This window comes from Montipora foliosa, chromosome 4 (assembly GCF_036669935.1).
Source record: "Montipora foliosa isolate CH-2021 chromosome 4, ASM3666993v2, whole genome shotgun sequence".
NCBI lineage: Eukaryota > Metazoa > Cnidaria > Anthozoa > Scleractinia > Acroporidae > Montipora > Montipora foliosa.
Window position 1 is genome coordinate 19954460 of NC_090872.1, and position 15000 is coordinate 19969459.

The 15000-nt window shown below is 41.4% G+C and overlaps 1 protein-coding gene across 2 annotated transcripts in view; it reads left to right on the forward strand.

Annotated features, from left to right (window-relative positions):
- LOC138000216 (transcription initiation factor TFIID subunit 1-like) overlaps positions 1-15000 on the forward strand; it is a 39572-nt gene that overhangs the window by 19815 nt on the left and 4757 nt on the right. For both annotated transcript variants that reach the window (XM_068846468.1, XM_068846467.1), the window contains 23 exons: positions 1-68; positions 469-610; positions 2682-2812; positions 4268-4348; positions 4682-4831; positions 5527-5658; positions 5944-6022; positions 6636-6732; positions 7456-7579; positions 8318-8395; positions 9154-9169; positions 9336-9421; positions 9897-10027; positions 10642-10701; positions 10870-10960; positions 11607-11806; positions 12212-12264; positions 12350-12396; positions 12523-12564; positions 12674-12730; positions 13178-13270; positions 13885-13969; positions 14239-14306. The exon at positions 1-68 is cut by the window's left edge and continues 47 nt beyond it. In XM_068846468.1, coding sequence (XP_068702569.1) covers positions 1-68; positions 469-610; positions 2682-2812; positions 4268-4348; positions 4682-4831; positions 5527-5658; positions 5944-6022; positions 6636-6732; positions 7456-7579; positions 8318-8395; positions 9154-9169; positions 9336-9421; positions 9897-10027; positions 10642-10701; positions 10870-10960; positions 11607-11806; positions 12212-12264; positions 12350-12396; positions 12523-12564; positions 12674-12730; positions 13178-13270; positions 13885-13969; positions 14239-14306 — 2111 coding nt within the window. The remainder of the gene's footprint in view (positions 69-468; positions 611-2681; positions 2813-4267; positions 4349-4681; positions 4832-5526; positions 5659-5943; positions 6023-6635; positions 6733-7455; positions 7580-8317; positions 8396-9153; positions 9170-9335; positions 9422-9896; positions 10028-10641; positions 10702-10869; positions 10961-11606; positions 11807-12211; positions 12265-12349; positions 12397-12522; positions 12565-12673; positions 12731-13177; positions 13271-13884; positions 13970-14238; positions 14307-15000) is intronic.

Consider the following 15000-nt stretch of genomic DNA (forward strand, 5'->3'; position numbering starts at 1 on the left):
GTCCGAAGTTTGAAGTTCCCGGGCCAAACTCCAAGAAGGCCAATATCCACGCCAGAGACTTTCTACAGGTTTGTAGGTAGTTCTAGTTGAGCTGTTTGTGGAATGGGAGGTGATGGAAGGAGAAAAAGCATGTTTCATGAAAAGAAAATGGGTTTGTTTCCGCCGAATTTCCTGTTCAACGTCTTTTAGGGCATTTTACCATCCTACGGTGTATTTAAAAATCAGTTTTCAATGAAAGGCGAACGTAAACCGAAAATTAAAATCCCCTTTAGCAACGAATTTTTCGGGCAATGCACGCATACACAGGCGAAACCTTCCCCTGCTCACGCATAACCCGTAGTCAATAGAAGCACTAACCCCGATTAACGAAGAGAACTTTTTTCCCAAGACGAAAGCAAATGAAATGAGCTTTTGACTTGCTTTCAGGGGGATCATGGCCCTTGAGTGCTTTTTTGATTTATTCCTCAGATTTTTATCTACCGTCTGTTTTGGAAAAGTCCAGATACTCCCAGGAGGATCAAGATGGATGACATCAAGAAAGCTTTTCCTATGCACTCTGAAAGCAGTATCAGAAAGCGACTCAAGCTTTGCGCTGATTTTAAGAGAACAGGTCGGTTATCCCTGGCATCAATATGTGTTGCTTAGGAGGCAAATAGGAAGCCTAGGCAAAGACATCGACACCGAGAGCGCCAAAAAACCTAAACAAACAAAAAACGAAAGCTAAAGGCTTAAACATGGTCTTCGTTAGCAAACGCAAGCAAAGGCAAGAGTAAGATACAACATGGGATGAAACCTTAATGTCTTAATAATTTTCAAAAGGCAAATTATATGTATCTTAAGCTCATACAAATAGTGGTTTAAAATGCCGGAAAAAAGTTGAAGGAGCAAAAAACAGCAGCTCTTGACGCTTGAAGAGAGAAGTCATTGTCGCACTTATCTGGACAATTTAAGCAATTGTCGCTTTTATAGACACCTAAAAAATTCAGGTGGCTCCAACGGAATTCGAACCCATGGCCTGTGCGATGCTGGCACAATGCCGTACCCACTGAACTATAATATGAAGCGATCACAGAGTTGGGAGCAGGTCAATTTGTTTGGCTCATGCGAGACAATAGACCTTTTTGCAGACACGGCGGCCATTTTGATTTCTATTGTTTCAAAAGACATTATGGGATGCTCAGGGGGCAAATTAATATGCATTTGCCCCCTGGGCATCCCATAATAGCTATTCGAAACAATAGAAAAAAGTCTATTACTTGAATTGTTGAAGTAAGTGCGAGGATTACTTCTCTCTTTCGTTTGTAACCCGCATTTCAAATATATTTACATTGTTATTTCATTCAAGTGATCTTGTTGTGGTGAGATTCGTGGACTTTCTGTTAAGGGAGGTGCACAGAATAACCGTAGATGAATGTTTGCAGGTTCAGATGATACAGAGTTAGATCCCTTTGACATGTTGAGTGAGTACGTAGTGTAGTTAGTGTAGTTTAGGGTTTAGGTTGTGTAGGACAATATTACTTGGAGGTGAAGTGGAGGTAGCTTCGTCAGCTTATTCTCTGGGCGTGCATGCTTTAGCACAGTATATCTGGCTGAAGGCCGACAGCTCAGCACCAGGCAGAAAAGCTTGTATGAAAAGGATGAACGTATTAGTGAGGTAGCGTAGGTTTTTGTCAGGTACTTAAATTAGAGAGTTTTTTAGCTCCGGCTCATTTTAAATGTTGACGTTTCTTTGAGAACGAGAGCTTCGGACAACTGTTCAGAAGAGCAGATCTTTAGATGCACGCCGATTGTTGTAAACGCCCCGAAGTGTCTCCTTGGTCTTTTCCCCAATTTTAACATTAGTTTGTCTGGAAATACAGAAAATTAACGTTTTAGAATGCCCCCTAAACTAACGCTAATTGTAGCACCTATTGTTGGAAATTGGTGCCAATGCCCAGTTCTCGCAGGAACACTTCGTTTTAGATGTCAAAGTTATGTGTGCATTTCATTGTGTTCATTTCTTGATATTAATGGTTTTTGGTCATCTGGAGACAAGCCAACGGCCTGAATAAGCTCCATGGTTGCAAGAAACACGGCCATCGTCGCCAAAACCTAAAATTTGGTGATTTCACGTTGTTGTTTAAATTAACACAATTCCGAAAGTAATTGCCAACTCGCTTAAGCTACCTGGTTTGGTGGCTTGAATTTCATGAGAATTCTATTGAAATTTGCCGACTCGCTTAAATTTAAGCGAGTTGGAAAAGGAACTGTTTTCACGGAATTTTCGTTGTCACTTGCTAAGCGACCTGAAAAATCGCTCGTGAAAACACGGCCAACCTAAACTTACAACAATGAACCATTTATTTGCTATCTTTTCTTTAAAACCGTTTACACCCATCCAGTTACAGGATTGTTCGCCCGTGTTGTACAACGTTAACAAGACGCCGGAATAGGACGTTTTCAACCAACCTCTAGAGACACCAATAACAATAGAGAAATGTACGACTTCTGGTGGACGAACAAAAGAAGCTAACGAGAGATCTTTTGTTTTCGTCCACCAACGTGGTGGAGATGACGTCACGTGAAAACCTCCTATAATCGCGAAATACTTGCGATAGCCCCAAGTTATATTTTGGAATGACGTTTTCGCTCCCGCAGCCGTCGTCTTTGCTTAAACTCCCTATTTCTTGTTTTTGGCGCAGGTACTGATTGTAACTGGTGGGTTTTGAAGAATGATTTTCGTCTGCCAACCGAGGAAGAGATGCGAGCCTTGGTTTCACCCGAGCAGTGTTGTGCATATTACAGCATGCTGGCCGCCGAGCAGAGACTCAAGGTGAGCTTCATAATAATGACAACGAACTTTATTTGTCAAGTTTATTGAGCGCTGGGGAAATACTTGGGGTCAATCCACTCATATCAAGTCAAATGTTGGTTTTTGAGTAGAGGGGAGAGTACAAACAAACTCGACCCACCGTACGGCGCCGAGTCACATTAATTAAGAAACGGTCCAGATAAGAACGATAGCAACAACGGCAACGAACATGTTGGAATTCAATTGGTATGCAAAAAGGTGATTACTTTTCTATTGTCTGTACTTACTTCTAATTGTCTTAAACAGCAAACGGTTAACAAAACTTCATAAAGTAGTATTATATTCATCCTTACTTTCCAACCATCTTCCATCTTTCATCTGGTCTCAGTTTAAATGAATTCCACAGAAATCGTATACGGGGAACATGTAAAATTGTAAACGTTTCTTGGCTTTTGTTTTCAACTCTTGTGATTGGTCAAAATCTTTTAACACAAAAAAATCCTTTTTCAGAGTGGGCTGTAAATGAATTTTATCGTGTTAACTGGCTTCCTGTAGGTTCATGCATTCTCTGTGTAAAAATTATAACATTCCTATGTGGGGAAAGCCCCTTTGCGGCATAACAAAGGAAATTGCTATCCACCTTACACGGATCATTCCTTAACCACTGTCAAAAATACCATAAATCTCATTGTTTGTCCTTCGAAAATCTTGCTTGAGCATTGTTTCCAGTTTCTCTTTGGACCATTGTAAGTCCCAAGGGAAAATAAAAGCAATGCTTATGCAAAAATTTGGAGGGACAAACGAAGAGTATTGTGGTATTTTTTTATACTGGCTAATTTTGGGGGCTTATTTGCATTAAAACAATGGATATCCAGTTAACTGAAGCATGAAAAATGAAATGATACAATCCCCAGAGTAAATGACTTGTATTGTTTTTATGCAAAGAACCCCACAAAACGTATTGCATTATGGGAATGGGAAAGTAGCGAAATATTGGCAGGAGGCGCAGTGGTGAGCATCCGCGCTCCCTATCAGGGAAACATGGAATACGGAATTTGAAGACGAAAAAGTTACTTTGACTATATATTATTGCGGTGGTTGATTTGCTAAAAGATCGTATGGCATATTTTCAGTCAATCAGAGGTTGATTGTGGTGGAATTAGATGCTCCGGTTTCAAATGTCCCTCTGACGTCTAACTGGAAGTGTCTTCCTTCGCCCGACCGAGTTCAACTCGACGGAGATATGGAGATTATCAACCGGTTTCCCCCTTCCAGTCAATTTTTTTTTTCTGCATTTTTCCTACGATTTGAAATGTTTCTTTGGCAGGTCATAGTTTGAAGGTCCATATTAAAAAATGCGCTGTATAAATGTTACATTATGTTACCAGTTGTCTTTCCAAACGGCCTAACCTTGCAATGTAGACAGTAGTAGTTTAAGACGGAAATTCACAGTAGTTCACTTTCTTGTTTGAATAGGATGCCGGATATGGAGAGAAGTCATTGTTTTCCTGTGAAGACGACAATGATGATCCAGAAAGCAAAAATATTGATGATGAGGTACAGGTGTATGGTGCAATTGAATCGATAACAGTCTTTGTTTTGCAATTATCATCTGTTCTGGCGATAATCCAGGAGAGAAAAGAATTTTAGAAAACCTTTAAACCCTCCGAATAACCGAGACTTAAATTCGCCGAAAAATTCAAAGGTTTTTTATTTTTCTTTCGCGAAACATTGCATCACCATTTCAACATTTGAAACGAACCAATGGGCGCGCAGGGTGAAGTTAACCAATGGAAATGTCTGTTCCCGAACGCCCGCAAAAGCGTACGTTTCTTACGTTTCTCAAATAAAAATATCATCAACGTCATCAATGAACTTTCTCATTTTTAGGTTCGCACAGCTCCATGGAACACCACGCGTGCGTTCGTTTCAGCGATGAAGGGGAAATGTCAATTGGCAGTGACAGGAACTGCTGACCCCACTGGGTGTGGGGAAGGATTTTCATATGTCAGGGTACCAAATAAGCCAATGGCGAGCAAGGTGATAAGTCCTCATACTATTATCCGGCTTTAAAGTGCCCCTGTGGCCAAAAAATCAATTCCTATTTTTCTTTGGATTTCAAAACTATGTTAACTAAACACTAGGCGACCAAAGTTCTAAACCTTGATTTCAAAGACCCCTGTTTTTTTAAACTGGAATTTTCCTATTTGATGGTCCGCCTTTACTAACTTTAAGATCTTGAGAGAGCTGGTTCGAGGAGAAAATGATGTCAAAGGCTCACTAGTTTAAGAATGCAATGCGTGTATACGCCGCAGAATTAGTATGCAGCACTGGAGTTTTGGGCTTTCAGACTTTTATCGCGTTTTGCATATACAATAAGCTGCATTCACAAGGTGAAATTTTAAGCTACGACTGTAGTGAGCCTTTGACGTCACTTTTCTCTAGATCCAACCCTCTGAGGTCAAATCGACCAGTTTGGAACGCGAGTAATTGCGGACCGTGAAATCCATAACTTACACTCGAAGTAAACGCCTTTTGGATAAAAATTAAAGCTCAAAATTTTGCCAGTCAGGTGTTAGGCAAGCATACTTTAAAAATCTGAAGGAAAAAAGTAAGAGATTGTTTTTATCACAGGAGCACTATAAGACCGAAAATAGTTTTGATCTATACTCAACCGATTCTTTGTTTTGCTTGCTTTTTGTTCTGAACTTTAAACTATTTCTTCCCTCGGTTAGGAGGATTCAGCAACCAGCTCGCCTCAAATAAGAAAGCAAAAGACAGTTACTGGAACAGACGCAGATCTGCGAAGGTTGTCGCTCAAACAGGCCAGACAAGTGCTGAGAAACTTCGGAGTATCAGATGAAGAGGTGAACTTATCTGCTCCAAGAAAGCTTAGTAGTATTTTTTTTCTGTGATGAAAACCTCGAGCGGTTCAATTGCTTTAGTCTTGCATTGCAATGCGAATTCATTGGTTCTAAATGTCGAGCCACGTTTTCGTGCAATTAGAAGCCAAAGTGAAACCTGTTGTGACCTGTTCGCATGCGTTTTGCCGCAACCATTGTCGGCTGCATGTTTTACCATTACATTGAGTGATGACCGGCCATTCCCTATGAAGACCACTGTGCTATTTTTGTTCGTGTGGCTCTTTACAGATCCGCAAGCTTTCCAGATGGGAAGTCATACACGTAGTTCGTACAATGTCCACAGAGGCAGCCAAGTCCGGAGAAGAAGGTAAAAGAAACCCCCTATACTGACAGCTTAGTGCTAAGTGGGTTGTGCGGAGAATTATGATTGTGAAGAAGAGAAACGCGGTCTGACAAATAGCTCACTTGTGGCGCTGATCGGAGGTGCTTTCTTTTTGCTGAGAAATTGTGATCGAGGGGACCATTGCATAGTGTTATGCAATTTTCCGAGGGTCCTAAAAAAGGGCCTCGAACCGGGCGATTTTGCCAGATGGAAAGGCAAATGCCTATTAGTTTGCACCAACCTTAATGAAAGGACTGCCATTTACTTTTCGCCCGGAATTTCCGAAATTTAGAAAATGGTGAGCGCTTTGTGTGTTCTTGGTTTGCATCCGCGTGATGGCCTCACAAGTTTTGCATAATGATACAGTCAAATTCCCACAAGACATTTTACTGCATTGTTCTGTACATGAACATGGCCGCAGTGACGTCAGATGGAAACTAACAATTACTTGCTTTCACATCTTACGTGATCTGCAGTGCAGTTCCACAATCATAGAATCGAGTCGACTTCCGGTTTGGATCATGCTTAGTTGCCCGTGTGACTTGCTCAAGATGTGAAATTGTGATTGTTGATCCTTCCACTTCATTGTTCGTGACAGGCATGAGCAAGTTTGCCCGAGGATCCAGGTTCACAATTGCTGAGCATCAAGAGCGCTATAAAGAAGAATGTCAGAGAATATTTGATTTACAGAACAGGTCAGTGAAAAGTTAACTTTCGGAAGAGTGTTGCAACCTGCGGCTACCAGTGCTCGGTTTTTCATTGTTTTCTCTTAAGCTATTGCCATGGCAACAAGCGCAAACAGCAAGATGAACCAATCAGACCATCGAAGCAATTTCATGGGATTTGCAAAAGTGGCGTGAGGTTTTTTAGGCCAATTACTAAGCAAAGCAACATTAAGGAGCTTAACGGCATCCGGAAGCGAGCTTTTTTCTTTTAAACTTGTCTAGACTCTACCAACATTTATCTTGCTGCTAGAATCGATTAGTTAAAAGATCTTAGAGCGACCGCTTTACCGGCATGCGAAATGTTCACTTCCGGTTTCCGTCCTTGTCTCAAAAACGTCGCGTGCTTAATTTCGGCGATAATAGCTCAATCCCCGTGCGTTGGAATCGCTCTCAGGTATTGGTAACACTCTTGCCTCGAACTATGCCAGCACCTGGCAAAAGAGGAAACGGACAGTATCAAGCTGACTTGTTGGGAGGAGGATGGGGGAGATACTAGGCTATCAATAAAACTTCCCTTTTTCTGGCCTCGGGTTGTCGGGTGGTGACCCGGAACACGTGATAATTCTGTATTGGTGAAATTTAAGCAAATTTCTTTGATACCGTCCATTGTATACCTGAGGCAGCTCCTCCAGTACGGCAAACCTCTTTGGCAGCTTCCTGTTTTGGAGGTAGTGATTGTTTTTGGTTCTCTAGAGTTTTATCATCAACCGAAGTTCTCTCCACTGATGAAGAGAGCAGTAGCGACGAAGGAAGTGATATTGATGAACTTGGCAAAAATTTAGAAAGCATGTTAGCCAACAAGAAAACCAGCATACAGGTTAGATAATGAAACTGTACATAATAACCTTAGTTTTTTAATGGAATAGAGTCAAAAGAGTCATACCGGTCGAACAATAAATCGATCAATGAAGGAGTGCATACGTACATCCCTTTAACGGGCTCTTCACATGATCGCGGTTGCCCTGGCCGGCTCGGTTACTGTTACTGTTACTGCTCCCTTAACGCCGCACGGCGCTGTTGGGACCCACAAGACCGGGGCCGGCTCGGTTACCGAGATGAAATTGGTTTCTGTTCATGTGGCGACTTTCAGCCCGCTTTCCGAGGTGAAAAGTTTGAAAAGTTGTGACGCGACCATTCAGGCGTGAGATCTAACTTGAATCCTGGCAAAGTTTCCAGCCCGCTTTCCGAGACCCCTGTTGAAAAAACCGAGACCTCGGCAACCGAGCCAGCCCGCCCTCTCATATGAACACATCAAAAAATTTTTACAAAGGATTTAGAGGTGAGGCGAGATCTCGGAAACCGGGCCAGCCCGATCAACCGGTGTAACATTTTAAGCACAAGCATAAGCAGCATGCGCAGGCGCATTGACTTGTTGTTAATTAGTGTCTTTTGTTCTAACGAAAGCTACCACTTATCAAAAGGCTACTGCGTCCGCGTATGTTGCTTGTGCTTATGCTATAAACCAGCCTTAACTTTTTGGATGAGTGAGTATCGAATAAGATGTTACACTGCAGCTGACGAAATCTTGTTGTCTTTGTTTACTGTTAATCTGTAGCTCACGCACGAGGAAGAAGAAGCTGAAAGAAGAGAACTTCAGAAGTTACTAAGCGATGACAAACCCTTCAAAGAATCGGTAATAAAAACCAGGGGGCTTTGCTGTGATTTCTAGTTGGGGAAAACGTCGGGAACTACTTAGTCTGAGACCACAGGTTCCGCAGTGGAAAAGAATGGGACAAAAATTAATAAACGGCAAGTAGAGCGAACTGAGCAGGGATTGCAGGCGGTAAGGGAAAGCGGATTTTCCTCCTCAGTTCCTTGCTCCCTTCGCTTCGCTCGCCCCTTTCCCTTTTTTCGTCCTGCTCGACTGCGGAGCTTGATGCCAGTCTGGGCACTATTGCACAGAAATTGGTTCGTTCATTCTTTTTCTTCCAGTTCTTCAGTCCGTCATGTTTTCAGGACGTTACGGTACTGCCATGTAGCTGTCTCCAAACAAAGAGAACATGTTCATGTTTATGTTCGTCTCTACGAAATGAACTTTACAAGCGAAACGTTTTTTATGTTTTACATAAAAAACATGGCCTCTGATTACCTAATTCCTCTAATTACGCCAGAGTCCATCCAAAAGAGAGTCAGTTTCTGTGTGTTTGTGTGATCGAAAGTAAACTTACTAGAATTTCTAGTATCTTAGGAAGGAAATCTTTTCATAGGCTATGCATGTTAATTCTTTTTTTTGAAGTTACTTTTTGCAGTACGTGTATAAAGCGAACGTCGATGACGAAAAAAAGTAGTGTCTGGCGTAAGCGTGCTCAGGTGGGGGGGGGGATATTACATATATTACGCGTAGTTTCTTTGCAGATAACTTACCTTCGATTTGTTTTTCTTGATCAACAGAATGGGAAATCATCAGGTAAGTGAAGGCACTCTTTCAGCTTTCCGTCAGCGATGATAGCATCCTGTTGTTAGTTGTTTTTTTACGTACCTCGTTATGCCTCTCCCTTCTTGCTTTTTTTCGCTAAAGCCATGAAGTTTCAATTATCTGAATTTTTGTTTGTAAAATGTTCTCATTAATGTAGGCGAAAAAGGTAAAAAAGAAGGTAAAAAAGATAGCAAAGGGGACGATGATGAAACGGCTTCGGTCACAAGCTATGACTCATCTATGGTAAGGACGAATTATATACTCGTAATTCAGTCAAAAAAAGGGTGCCTCTCTCTCCATGTCCGAGGCCCCTCTGCATGCTGGGACAGAAGGTAGAGGGATCGTGGTTACGCGAGAGCAGATTATACAAAAAGGGCATCGGAAAACCTGAGTATCAGTAGGTCGTAATTAGTCTCGAAAGAAGATAAATTTCTTTGCTGCCACTAGGAATCAGGGTCCGGTTGTTCGAAGCCGATTAACTTAATCCAGGATAAGCGTAAACTTCTGTGTCATGTTTTCAACTTTTTGGTGAAAGTTTATTTTGCTTATTTTTGTTTTTCCAAGATTGACTTCCTCTCATGTAAAGTTTTGCCGAGTATCTGCGTTGAACAGCATTTGGGAGTAGAGAAATAATTTCCTTGGTTAATTTTTAATCTGGGATTAGCGTTAATCGGCTTTTGTACAACCGGGCCCAGACTTCTTTTTCCTTTATTTACAGGTGGGTCGCCGTCTTCGCATCCAGCGAACATTCAAAACTGCAGATGGAAAGCAGTTTGTTCGAATTGAAGTGGTCAAAAATCAGGCAGTGATTGATGCTTATCTCAAGTTTAACAAGGACAAGAATGTCAAGTAATTAAGTTTCTTTTTTTTCTCGGAGCTTGGTCTCTGTCTGTCCTTAGGTCTTTGCTGTCCACAACAGGACAAAAAGTCTTACCGATGGTGGCAGCATGATTGATACATATGTGAGATAAACAGAGGAGCAAAGTCGACGGTGATTCACACTGTGCTGAGCGTAGGAACGTAGTGTCAGGACCAAAAGATTTCATCAAGGGAAAGTTTGCCTTGACACGTAGCGCCGAAAGTCCGTGGGGAGTAAAGGCTGTGTCTTTGCATGGTCTTTGTACGTCTAGCCTCACACTGAATGAGAGGTTACTGACTTGCAAAATCTTTTGTTTGGACAATGAGTGATATGGTTGTATGAAACCAACCTAGCGGTCGGCATCCTTGATTTCTGTTCAGTTGTTGGGAAAGAGTGAAAGTTAAATGAAACCTCTCGGTCAATCCGAGTTCGAAGTCTTTCATATAAAAAAATCGTCTTCAAGTTTGAAAAGTTGCCGTCAGAAAAATTTCGGTCAGTTCACGGAGTGGCTTTGAAAATGAGGTGAAGGTGAATAGTATACCTGGTGGTTTTTTCGCCCAAAATTTGTGTCCGAGATTTGAACATGACGGTTTATTTTTTGCAGAGCTCAGTTTGCAAGCGTTGACGAGATACACAAGGAGGAAATTCGGAGAGAAAAGAGAAGGTACATCAAATCGGGGGAATAAATGTTACGAGCTCTAGCAAAACTGAGAAGCGTCAAGGTTAAAAAAAATTAATTCAATCTTGATTTTAAGTACACGTTTTGTTTTATGCAATTTCTTATTGTTGCTTTCTGTTCAGTTAACATTACTTTGTGTGTAAAAATGTTTAGAATTCAAGAACAGTTACGGAGGATTAAACGAAACCAGGAGAAAGAAAAACTACAGCCAGTTAAAAAGAAGAAAGAAAAACCTCCGAACAATGTAAGGTTACTTACAAATTTAGATGGATATCACTTGAGTGCCATTAAGTCAAAACTGAAGTGAATTCTCTTGCCAATCACAACAGTCACGTGCAATCAAGCGAGCCAATCATGACGCAAATGAAATACTCACAGTCGACGCTAGGTATGCGCCGGAAAACACACCGCTGACAATTGGCGCGAAGTTTTTAATGCAATCACGAAATGTTACAGTGCAAAACCAACGTAATCGTGTCATTACATTCCACTCTCAACTGTAAATCGCTGTCATTCCGTAACTAACACATTTTAGTATCACCCAACTAATAGTCTTCGAGTAGCGAAAAGCGTGACGCTTTCTTTCGTTTTATTCCCAAAAAAATAGTTCTTCAACTTGCATTTACTAACTTTATTATTGCCTTTTCTGTCCGACTAGTTGGGTGGTACCAAAATAATTAGACCCTTCACCCTCAAGGGCCACGGGCTTCGCCTCATAGGCTATTGACCCGGGCTACGGGTCTAGTTGTTAAGTAGGCACGCTGAGTGGCTGTCTCCAATCGCTGGATGCCGGATAGAGTAATTGTTCCTTTAGAAGGCGTTAAAATCTTCTATTCCTTGTGGTTCTTGTTTTCGTTGAAGACTTTTTTGCATTTGAATTGTTGTTCCAGTTGAAATGCGGGGCTTGTGGAGCAATCGGCCACATGCGAACAAACAAGAATTGTCCCAACTACCAAGAGGCCAACCCCGCCTCAGTCGCGGTAGCTATGACGGACGAACAAGTTGCTGAGGAAGAACTCAACATGCCTCAGGATGATTTGGTCAAAGTTGAAGGGACGAAAATCACTCTGGGAAAAGCTTTCCTTGACCAGTTAGTGTTTGTTTCTCTTTGTTAACTTGCAAGCTAGCTATTTCTTTGGGCGATTTCGAGATGTCACGCGCGAGTATCCGCGTTAGCGAAGACTCGTCTCCCTGGTTAAGATGGGTTACGCATCATTCTTGGACAGCACGGCAGAAATGTTATCCGTGCGGCTTATTGTCTGGGACGGGTATTCATTTTTGCAGTACTTCTCCTTCAACTGCGATATTTTTGCGAAAACGTAAGAGCCACATGACTGTTTTTGTCAGGGTTTGACACTTGCTTTTACAATCATCCCCCATCCCTTCCTCGCCCTTCTTCCGCTTATTAAAAAAAAGCATGGTTACCCCGCCCTGCGTCTACATGTTATCTGGAACGACTGTTATCGAGTTTTTTTTCCCGACAACTTTCTTGCAGGACGAACGAGCTTAAACGGAAATCACTTGTACTTCGTTTTCCCAAAGAATCTGGTATGTAGGCACTTTACTTGATAAAAGTTGTGCATGAAATCATTTTTCGCTTAATTGACCTGCTATGAATCCTTTCTTTTGGTAGTACGGAAGAAAAGACGCTCAGGAGTAATGCACTGTGATTACTTAAAGGTACGAGGCTTTAAACAGAACATTTATATACTAATATCTGCGCAGCACGGCGAAGGAACTTCTCAGTTCTTTAATCATGACTTAGTTTCTGCACCAAATCATTTCTTTTTCCGTTCTTTGTCGTAGAAACCTCGCAAATCTGTCAACCGTCGGAGAGCGAATCCTGAGGTAAGCTTGTGCTTAGCGACTTACAAACCGTTGAAGTTGCGATCATTTTGTTTCAGTAAATCATCTAGTTTGGTTTCTTGTTAAACCTGCTTTTTGTTCGTCTCGGTAGGTGGCCTTACAAGTCGTTTTTGAAGGAATACTCAATAAAATGAAAGAAATTGATGATGTAAGTTAAAGATGTAGCATTTGTGTTGATTTTTTTCTCCGAATAGGACCTTTCGGCAGTTGAAAGCTTCAAGGACAATATTCATAGCTTCAGAAAGCAAATTTGGACAAAAAATTTCAATTGAGTGTCGTAAAACTTAAGTAATTACTTCAACCAATCGTAACAAACTCTCAATCAAATTAGCCAATCATATTCCACAGGAAATAAACGTGTAGCCGGAGCCAAGCGCGGGAAAACCTGTGTAACTTTGCGTTTGCCTCGGATTGAATAAAAATTTGGTGCGAAATTCAAAAGGCAATCACCAAGTGTCGCATTGAAAAACACAGGCATTGGCGAAATAACGTCTGCCACTCACTGTGAAACTGCTCCGAGAGAAAGATGATGGATTCGAAAATAGTAGAGTTCGTTTTTGTTAGACTTTTTCATCGTCATTTTTTTGTTTAACAGACGTGGCCTTTCCATCACCCAGTCTCTGCGAAAACTGTGCCAGATTATTACCGGATTGTCAAGATTCCGATGGATCTGCTAACAATGAGAGAGGTTTGTGAATGTATGATACAGGACGTCGTTTCCACAAGAGAACTTAACTTGTTGAGGATGGGAACCCTATGTTACTGTTTTTCGCTCTCATTTTCTCGTAATGTGGAACTGCTAGACCTTGCTAGTGTGTGGAAAAACATTTTGTACGAGCGATCAACTCGGGGTCGCCACGAGCTTAACTTGTTTATTATTGGCTTCAAGTAACACCGCCACCAGGTTGACGATCAGACATGTTCATGCCCTGTTTTTGGGAATTATGAATGCAGCTAAAACTTTGTAGTTACATTTCTAATTCTCCAGACAAAGGTAGCATTAAAGAGGTGACGTTTCTGTTCGTTCTTGTAGAGTGATTTCGCTCATGTGACCAACGGCCATATTTGCATAGTAAAACAACTTGAAACAGAGTTCAATTCCCAAAAGAATACTTCACTCCTCCAATATGGCCGCTGTTTCTTTTTTTCAGTCCTCAAACATAGCCGCCGTGACATCATGTGAAAACACTCTATACAGAGGGCTAGCGGTAGAAACCTCACTTTTTTAATCGCGCACGGCTTGTTATTAAACCCTTCAACATAAAGCTGATCAGTTGAAACGAGTTTTATTTTTCCCTTCAGAACCTACGAAAGTGTAAATACTTATCAAGGGAAGAATTTCTTGAACACGCCACCTTGATCACCACAAATAGCATTCTCTACAATGGTAAGACCTCAGTACTCATAAATCTTCCACGTGGCAGCTCTCGTATTGTACAACATGATTTACCTGCTGCCTAAACCGATAATTATTACCAGGTTACGAAGGCTGCGACGCTGTCGTCTCTCTTAAGTAACAGATTTTAATTTCTTTGCCTTTGAGGCAAATGGCGAATTTGATAAATCGCGAAATTAATCGATTTTAAATCTGTGGATCCAGTATTCACGGGCGGTGTCTCTGAACGTTTTTCTCCCGCTGTTTTTCTCCTCATACAGGGGCTAAACACGCCTACACTGCCACGGCACAGAAAATGCTTGAAATTTGTAACAAAGGTTTGGTTGAGGTGAGTATGCGTACTGTGTGTTTCATCGACGACTCAAATTTGTCAACATATTACCCTTTTTGTCACCTTCTCTTTTTGAGTCTTCGTTTGGTCTAATGGCCACCAAATATATTTTGGGTTACATTAAAGGTTATTCCATATATTATTACATGGCAAGCAATTCTCGGGCTAAATGGCTGGGTTTCGGTCGGGATTTTGCAGTACGGACCATTACCATGGAAACCACCCGTTTCTGTATTTTTTCTTTCTCCCGGGAAATTCAAGTTGAGCGAAACACAAAAAGTTTTAAAAAAGAGGAATTTATTTTTTTTATCACAACAGTTCCATTATAGCAAGTGGAATTAAGTTTTACATGTAGAAAGTTACGGTTCAAAGTTTGCTGATGGAAGACGAAAATTACGAACATTCACCAAGCGGAGAAGTGTCCGATCGCTCAAAGAAAGGGTGCCATATGATAATAAACAACTTACTAAGCTCACTACTCACATTTGCCAACTCTAGTTCATGCTTTTCGGTACGCACGTGAAGGTGTTTTCACACTAGAGGTTACTGATAACTGAACAAGTATTCTTGAAGTTATTGAAAGAAAGTCAGTTGCAGCTTCAGTTTTAGGTGAAGCTGAAGCTGCAGCTGCAGCGGGCTGCAACCCATAGGTGGGATTTAATTTTAAAGTAACTTGGTTTTTTTTATTTCA